The sequence below is a fragment of the Priapulus caudatus genome, unplaced genomic scaffold (genome assembly GCF_000485595.1).
Source record: "Priapulus caudatus unplaced genomic scaffold, Priapulus_caudatus-5.0.1 Scaffold461, whole genome shotgun sequence".
In the NCBI taxonomy this organism is placed as follows: Eukaryota; Metazoa; Priapulida; class Priapulimorpha; order Priapulimorphida; family Priapulidae; genus Priapulus; species Priapulus caudatus.
In genome coordinates this window covers 94,773-104,289 of record NW_014577522.1, presented here as the reverse complement: position 1 = coordinate 104,289, position 9,517 = coordinate 94,773, and the positions used below count along the sequence as shown (strand labels likewise).

Sequence of the window (9,517 nt, the reverse complement as noted above, 5' to 3'; positions counted from 1 at the left end):
TTTGAGAAGGTTCCTGATACCATCTCTGTGCATTCCACTATTTCGGCGTGTATGTGAACACATTTGGGACTAACAGCCTAACAGGGTTTACTAGAATCCCACCACTCCACCACAGAGTCACCGCAGTAGACGTTAGATGAGCGCTGTCGCTATGCGGCACTTGTTTTCACAAGCATGGTAAACATTGACATTAAAATATGTTATAATGAGTAATAACGTGCGTAATTTTGTGGCGGCAGGAGTGAAGGACGTCGCGACGTTGAATGCTGAGCTGACGCTGGGAGAGCTTGGTCTCGACTCGCTGATGGGTGTCGAGGTGAAGCAGACGCTCGAGCGAGACTTCGACCTCTCATTATCGATGGAGAACATCCGCCTGCTGACGATGCGCTGCCTCGAGCGCATCTCTCGCGGCGAGGCCGACAAGGACGAGGCGAGACACGGAGAGGATTTGCGACGCGCTAAGGAGCTTGCGGAGAGCGAGGCGCTGATACGATACCGCTGGGACCTCAATAAGCTGATTCCAACGCAGTGTCTCGTAAAGCTAAACGAGGTAGGTGGCAGCACGTGGTTACACCATCCTGTGGTAGGGGGCAGCACATGGTTAATTTACACCATGCTGAGGTAGGGGGCAGCACATGGTTACATCATTCTAAGGTAGGGGGCAGCACATGGTTACATCATCCTGAGGTAGGGGGCAGCACATATCGTTATACCATCCTAAGGTAGGGGGCAGCACACGTACACAATATCTTGAACATTTAACAGTGTAACAAGTGGGTTATCTTTAATTATTACCTATAACGAAGCTCAAGGAGAGTAAAGCACAGCTCAACAAAGTATGGACCTCTTTGGTAGCACATGCTAATTAAGGATGGCACTGCAACGTTTCTGAATGAACTTTACTTGAATCTTTTCTGTATGGTTAGCTGTGTAATTACTCGATCCCGTTATGAAGATTCATTGGGTAGGAATAGTTTACAGCATAGGGTCTCAACAATTGTTAACCTTCAGTGAATAATGCCTAAGGAATGACTTATAAACAGGCTTCCCCCTAGGAAAACATGTCGTTTGTGGAGGGAGGGGGGATATGGCCTGGAAAGGGGGTTGTGTACCAATTGGGGTCAGATAGGTACTAATTATATTCTTAGATACTACTATAAACTTAAGCAGTTTGGCAGCATATGCATCAATCTGTGAAAACATAGCATAACTGTGTTGAGATTGTAAAAAGTTAACACAGTTGGAAACTAGACAGGGCACTCATGGAGAGTGCATACCTCCGCGAGCATGTAACATGTATGTGTTACGAGCTGGCTCGCTGCTGGCTGCTGCTGACTGACTCGCCTGCTGCTGACTCGCCGCTCATTGGTGGCGGCTGCTGACTCGCCGCTCGCTGGTGGCGGCTGCTGACTCGCCGCTCGCTGGTGGTTGCTGCTGACTCACTCGCCTGCTGCTGACTCGGCGCGCTATCGATCGCGCCGCGCGGGCTGGACACACACACACACACACACACACACACACACACGAGACCGATTACATTACCTCCCCTGCAACTTCTTTGCGCGGAGGTAATTAAGGCATGTCAATTAGCCATTGAGACATGTCTGAGGGATTGTTGGAACGTCGCGAATTAGCTTCAACTTTGAAGGCATATCGGACGCAACATGCGTTACAGGCTTGATGGGAACCTTGATGAGCATGCTAGGCAAGGTACAGGTACAGCCTACGTATACGGAATGTGCGCCCATATTAGGTACTTTCGCGACAATTCAGAAGGAATCTCACAGGCGTTTTTCGTTTAAGTACCTTTACTGATATGTGTGCCATTTCAGGTTGAAGAAGGCATACCCTACTTCTTGATACACCCCTTAGAGGGTGCAGCACTGCAACTACAGGATTTGGCCCCAGCAATGCACTGTCCAGTGTACGGATTACAGTGTACCACAGAGGCACCACTCACAAGTCTGCAAAATTTGGCAACCTTTTACATCCAGGTAAGCTGCCCACTGATTGTGCAAGTTTTCGTTATTGACTCTCTATGTAGATCCAGTGGTGAACGAATGACCGTTGGCAACGTCACAGCAAAGCAGCCTTCTTTTTTCTTTCTTTTTTCCTCCTTTTTCCTTTTCTTTCTCTCTCTCTCTCTCTCTCTCTCTCTCTCTCTTTCTCTCTTTTTCTCTCACTTTCACTCACTCTCTCTTGTGACCTTTCACATACACACACACTTTCTCTCACTCTGTCTTTCTCTCTTTCACATACACACGTACTTTCGCTCACTCTCTCTTTCTTTCACATACACACACACTTTCTCTCACTCTCTCTTTCTCTTCTCTCCTGCTCTCTTTCTTTCGCGATCTCACTCCATCTCTCCCTCTATCTTTCTTTCACTCTCTCCACTCTTTCTGTTCACTAATTCCTCTCTCTCTCTCTCTTTCAGAAAATCACCGACCACTATCCGATGGGAGCCGTCCATCTAGGTGGCTACTCATTCGGTGCCTGCGTCGCCTTTGAGATGGCACTACAGCTGCAGCAGACGCAGCGCACCATCGGCCATCTTGTCCTGCTGGACGGCTCGCATTCGTTCGTTGCCGCACACACGCGAAAGTACTCGGCACGTGCGCCTGCAGAGAGAGCCACGTTCGAGGTGGAGACGTTCTCGGAGGCTCTGTGCGCATTCATGATGCAGTTCATGGAGGTCGACTACAACACGGTAAAACAGTCGCTCACTACTGCTGAAGGGTTCGTTGTCGCATCAGGTACTACATATATGTACCCGAGGTACATATATGTATACACAAAGTGTACCAGACTTGTACTACAGAAGTGTACCCTAACCCTAACCCTAAGCATACCTCATATAAAAATATAAACATAATACTAAACAACCTAAAACTATCTCGGGTACATATATGTAGTACCTGATACGACAACGACCCTTCGTCCCTCACTGCTACAGTAATATCACGATAATTGCAGTGTACGGTAAATGTGGTATTCGTGCAGTATACGCAGTGACAAGCGGTGAAGAGTACATGGTAACCCATAGTAAGTAGTGATCAGTGAACAGTGCCAGTACATAGTGAGCACTTAAACGGTGAAGATGCAGTAAATATTGAGTGGTTATTTGGTGAAGGGTGCATGCGTAGTAATGTCAATGAACAATACCTTGAAACCTACCCATGTGAGCACTTAACAGTGAAGATATATGAAGTAGTAAGCAGTAAGTAATAAGCAACGCATAGAAAGTATTTAGCAGTACGATCTTCATAGCACTGTGATGCATACAGCAGCATATAGAACCACGTCTATCCCTCTACAGTGTGGACGGCGTGACAAGTTGCGGTTAGACTGCCCCCCTGCCGTCGCTAGCATCTCGTTCTCTCTCCCGCTGTAGGTACGCTGCGAACTACTGGCGGCAGACTCACAGGAATCGCGGGTAGCTTACGCCACCGAGGTGCTCCTACAGACTGGTCTCTTCCACGAGCGGAGCGGCCTGGAGGAAGCTGCGTGGTCGTACTACAAGAAGCTGATCATCGCTGACCGTTACCAGGTGGATGAGCATTACCATGGCAACGTCACACTGATCCGGGCGGAGGATGGACACGAGCAGGGCGAGGGACTTGGCGAAGATTATGGTTTGCACGAGGTGAGTGACCTTCAAATATCATGCTGTTACCTCTCGCTTAAAGCGGGCAGCACACTTCACCATTTTCGTTGCTCGTACAGGCAATTTTCGTGGTAGCCACAAAAATGGTCAAGTGTGCGGGGGCCAGCAACGACCACTCACCACGGAAATTTAGTGGTGACCACGAGTTGCCGAGAATCAAACGGGTTTGATTTCTCACTACGAAAATTGCTCGCGGTGGCAACTTGTGGTGAAGTGTGCTGTGACGCGGCAACGGCCACAAAAATTGCCGACCACGAAAATTGCCTGTACGAGCAACGAAAATGGTGAAGTGTGCTGCTAGCTTTAGGATACATACAGAGTTGTAGGTGAAATTCGGTCAAAATGTCAATACCCATTTTATTTGTGAGTTGGCGCCCCTGGGCAGCTACGTAATAGTAGATTGTCTATGGTCTCCCAAACAGGTCAAAATCCCTGCATATGCTTACCTGGCTATTACAAACCCCGGAACGCCCTTTAAATAGTGACATCATGAGCGAGCACTATCTCAGAATGTACTGCGTGCCACCCCAGCATTCAAATCAGAAACGCTGTTGCAGCTGTTTTGAACCGTTAATTTTGTTGCTACGCGCGTAATTGTTGCTGTCATGTAATTAGCGATGAAGTTTCTGTGATTATTTTCACAGTGAGCGTAGAGAGACATCTCTTTTATTAAATAGATGTGTGTTTGGTTGGATTTGATGAGCAGTTATGTTGTAATGCCCTTTACAGTGGTACCTGTCCGTAACCCTGACTGCCTATCCTTAACTCACGTCTGCTACTCTGTTCAATATCTCTACGAATTATTTTTCGATTCACCTATCACTTTTCACTTTTGCTGTCTTGCTCTTTCTTTCTCTCTATTCCTTTCTCTCTGTCCCCCTCTCTCTGTTCTCTCTGAGTTCAGCAAACGTTTCATTGAACATGTCTGCTGCTGGTTTATAGGTGTGCGACGGAGTGGTGACAGTGCACAGGGTAGCGGGAGACCACGTGACCTTCGTGGAAGGCGACCGGGCCGTCGCCACGGCAGCGGCGATCCTTGGTCATCAGGCGACGACTGAGGCATGTTGATGTAATGGTGTCGTCATAGCTGTAGGTGTTAGCGGCGCCATCTACCGAGAGATGTGTGCAAGAATACCTGCGGATGTCATTTTTGTCAAAAATCTTTGTCGTTGTTATTATTGTTGCTGCTGTTGTTGAAGTTAGTGGAAGAAGAATACCGGTTACAGAAAATTCCATTTTAAGATTGCTCCTAATGTCACAGATTGCATTCCGAGATATAGAGAGAGAGGGGCCAGATGTATGTGTTATATTTAATATAATTTAATATGTGGTTCAATTATAATTGTATATCACTTCACGTGATAGCAAATAGTTGTTTCTCTCCGTTGTACGGCACCATGAAGTAACGTTTAATTGCTTTCAATAAAACACCGTGTGAAAATAGAGTTAGGCTTGGTGTAATATAGCAATCTAACTGTTCTGTGCCTCGCACAAGGAGCATGTAGTGGTCTTTCACTCATAATCTTTATACAGATATGTCCATATATATATATATATATATACGTACGTACATACATATATCAATATTTATGCATATATTATATGATGTTAACGTTGTTTAAGAAGTAGTAGTTTTTGTTATATTTTGCTACATTGGCCAGTTTATTATTATACTTTGCAATGTGGTGTGCATTATCTAGATATCTTTGCTAGTTATCGCCATTGCAGCACTATCGCCCACAATGAGAGCAGGCGCACATAATAGACCGAATATATTCACGGAGAATGCATGTAATAATCTACTTAAGATGAGATGTAATTGTCGTGTTATCACTTCTCTGGTGTATCGACTGTATATCGATATCAATTCACCGCATTACGTATTTGTGCATAGATGTACATAGATGTGCCTCTGACTGTTGCAGGAACATGCTTGCAAACGTTGAAGATTTTGGTTACCGGTGAAAAGGCAGCCGCCAGGAATGTATACTTTGCGGTGTGTTAGTTTTGTGATTGAAGGTTTCGTAATTGTGTTATTACAACTTATTGTGTTAAGCATTGATCGAGTTGCTGTGAGTAAGTAAATTGGCGAGCACGAATCTGAACACGAATGTGTTGCTTATAGGTTAGAGGTATTTATTTTGAAATAAAGAACGTGGAAAATTATTCACGCCTTTTTTAATTCTTCCAATGCGATTCGTTTGTTCTGCGTCACTCTAGAATTAAAAAAAACGCAATATATGCAAACGCAATATATTAATTTAGGAAAATAATAATTTTAATCTAGTCGAACACAAATACTAACCAAATACAAAGCGAGACAAAAATGTTACTGTCACAAGGGAAATGGATATGGACACGCTAGCAGGCTACGATCACGGAATCGGGAACAAAATAACTATTATTGGGGACAACTCCGACCAGCCACAACAGAGCCACTACACCTCGTCTATACCTTACAGTGTGAAGCAGATCTCATATATACATGCGAAAACGCAAAAAATATAATCGGAATACAGCCTAAAATATAATAACTTTTGCACGGCACCTCATTTCAAAAGGTACGACGTTTTATACAAAGACGATAGACTCCTGTTATTATGTTATTGCTATACGCGTGTTTCTGATATCGGGCCCCTGTACTTTACATTTACATAGGACGCACATTATGAGTGCATAGCGCACACACGCGCATACACGCACGCGCACGCACACGCATGCACATGCACATGCACGCATGCATACGCACAAGCACGTATGCACGCGCGCATGCAGACGCACACGCACGCATGCACACGCACACGCACGCACGCATGCACACGCACACGCACGCACGCATGCACACGCACACGCACGCATGCACACGCACACATGCACATGCACACGCACATGTACGCATGCACACGTACAGGTACGCATGCACACGCACACGCACGCATGCACACACACACGCACGCATGCACACGCACACGCACGCACATGCACGCGGGTGGGTCGATTACAACACTTTACCGTTTGCTGCGAAACCGGAGAAGAAAAGAATCCAATACTGTAACCGGGCTTTGACAGCGCTTCAATACATGTTGCACTTCACTGTACTGCATGACCAAACGCGATTGAATGACGAAACTCATCTATGCTCAACAGTTGCTATCCCTTTAAACTTCTTATTCGCATTTTGTTTAAATTTTAAGCAAAAACTAACCTCATGCGAAACTACTAGCCTAATGTAGCGTTGTAAATCCACAGTTAAACCTATATAGAACCCCGCCGCTCGCCGAGCCCATACTTATATCGTGAACGCACACGCACACACGCACGCACGCACGCACGCACGCACGCACGCACACACACACACACACACACACACACACACACACACACTCACGCACAAACACGTACAGACGCGCGCACACTCACTCACTCACACGCGTACACTCACGCACAAACACGTACAGACGCGCGTGCACACACACTCCCGCACCCACCCACGCACGCACGCACACACACACGCGCGCGCACGCATACAAGCGTTTTGAGCTGCATAGATATCAGCGTGGGTTAGTGTACTCGGTGAGGGGTGGATAGCAAGTGCCTGTGATGAAGTTATACATGACAATCCTTAGCAAGACTTCCCGCAAAGAGAATAAACGTTGATCCGTTATTAAGCATTTATTTTGAAATATACCCCGACAAAAATTACATCATTCATATCCATGTCTGTTCACTTTATATATTTTTGAATACTATTTCACCAATTTTCACATCCATTATACATCAAGAATCCATGTGCATTTTCACTATAAATATCTTTGGAATACGCTTTCACACAGTTCCACATCCGTAACATCAAATCATGTTCCTTTGGTTCTTTGTCGCTGGCAGGTTTACAAATACATGCAATGTACGAGTGTGCAGACGAAAACAATACGATTTGTCATATCTAGCGAAACACAAATACTAACAACATGCGAAGCTAGAGACGAAACTTTCTATAAACCCTGCTGTCGCGATGGAAAATCACCAATCATCAAATTGCTTCTACAGATAATTCCGCTCTATAGCACTGTTGTATCAGTAGTGGCAGTAATGTGATCTCCAGTATCGTAACATACACATTCACATCAAACCATGGTAATTGGATAAATGTATAAATCATTCCAACAGGCCATTTATAAATAAAAATTTAATTCAACTGACTAGTTCATTGTGTCAACCTATTTAGATGCTCTTTAATATATCGATGGAATGTTGACTTATCAAACGAATTAAATAATTGAAAATATAATATAGTCAATCACTAAACCATTTCATGCCTATACCTGCTCAACAGTATTATTTAACAGTTTACGTTATATTTGAAGAGATGGGTGCCTACTGAAATCAAATTGGTTTTAATGTCAGCCGACTGATAGTATTTCTGAATATATTACTATTTTTACAAAGGTTACTGAACCTCAAGCTCTGTACGGCTCTATTAACAACATTTCTATCCTGATAATTGTCATGTTATATAGGCACATAGGTAACGATTCCAATAAATATAACCAGAAATGGAACAGATTATATATACATATATATATATATATATAATATAGATAAATATATATAATCTCTTCAATGTAATCAACGTCCACATAAATACATATATTGCACTTTCTCTATACATTTGTAAAAGCGCTCCTGAAGCTCCATTCACACATCACCCTAGTAAACGTGGCTGCCAGAGTGTGACACTGCACCCTAATTCTCTCTGTGCCTCACCTACACGGCACGGCGTCCCATACGATGCTGCTGCAGTTAGCAACTCCACCACCGTCCATGAGTAAGCTTCTGCCGTCCTGTTCATGACCCTAGCAGGTCTCCCTCTGCAACCTCGCCCACCCCTCCTCCTCCTCCTGCTGCTGGGGTTTCGTGCACCTCCTCAGCTACCTCCTCCTCCTCCTCATCGTCCTCATGGTAGTCCGTGCTGTCGGAGCAGGCAAAGGTGCTTCGCGATAGGTCAACCTATAGGGCAACGCAAAGCTCGTCAGGTTTTCTAAAATGATTTCCTTGATATAAGAATGGTGTGGTGGCGAGGGGACAACATAGCCGTCACAATGTACAGTGGATTTTAATATATAACACATGTAGGAAAGCTAGTGGGAGTAAGAAGGTACTGAACCGAAACTTCTGCTTTGTTTGCGATGGACCCATCTGATCTGAATTACTTAATCCTGATCAGTCCAAACGAATTAAAATGTGTCTCTAATGGTTCAACTGTTGCTGTTACCAATCACAGGATAATTCAAACCAGCAACAAGCAGTGACTGTTTGAGTTACATGCTGCCATATTGGATCCCACTCAAATTCACCTCATCAGAAGTCTGAATTTTGTGATCTCGATCAGTGATTAGCCCAAACAAATGTACGGGATCACCGTGTAACCGAGATCATATGATCCACCCAACCCAACACACGCTAGGACATTACCTCGATAGGAAAAACGTCTGCTTCTTGTAAAGTTTTGTAGCAGTCGTCATGGTAATGAGACAGAGCACTAACGAACCGCAGCAGCTGGAAGACGATATCTTGAACTACAAGGATTTAAATCAGAACAATTAATTTTTTAATAGATAAATTCAAATGGATTGCATTGCACAATATCTACCGGGCGTGAACAGGTAGAATCATCTAGCATTTACAGATACACATAGACTGCGTGGCAAAAGGAGTAATTCTGTCAAAGACTGCTATATTTATGCAGTTTACTGCAAACTTCCGTATCTCGGTCCACCGACAGCACTCCTTTCGAGTGAATGCATGCCGCCCTAATTGCCATCTTGTTATTATCAATGAATATTAAAAAAA

At 44.5% G+C, this 9,517-nt stretch overlaps 2 protein-coding genes across 2 annotated transcripts in view; one reads left to right on the top strand and one right to left on the bottom strand.

Moving 5' to 3' along the window:
• LOC106810666 (fatty acid synthase-like) overlaps positions 1 to 5,833 on the top strand; it is a 36,899-nt gene extending 31,066 nt beyond the window's left edge. The window contains exons 30-34 of the mRNA XM_014814098.1: positions 240 to 550; positions 1,833 to 1,994; positions 2,438 to 2,710; positions 3,395 to 3,646; positions 4,610 to 5,833. Coding sequence (XP_014669584.1) covers positions 240 to 550; positions 1,833 to 1,994; positions 2,438 to 2,710; positions 3,395 to 3,646; positions 4,610 to 4,735 — 1,124 coding nt within the window. The 3' untranslated portion in view covers positions 4,736 to 5,833. The remainder of the gene's footprint in view (positions 1 to 239; positions 551 to 1,832; positions 1,995 to 2,437; positions 2,711 to 3,394; positions 3,647 to 4,609) is intronic.
• Positions 5,834 to 7,314: 1,481 nt separating this feature from the next.
• LOC106810664 (PRKCA-binding protein-like) overlaps positions 7,315 to 9,517 on the bottom strand; it is a 12,581-nt gene continuing 10,378 nt past the window's right edge. Inside the window, 2 exon segments of the mRNA XM_014814097.1 lie at positions 7,315 to 8,674; positions 9,140 to 9,243. Of these exon segments, the coding sequence (XP_014669583.1) occupies positions 8,513 to 8,674; positions 9,140 to 9,243 (266 nt within the window). The 3' untranslated portion in view covers positions 7,315 to 8,512.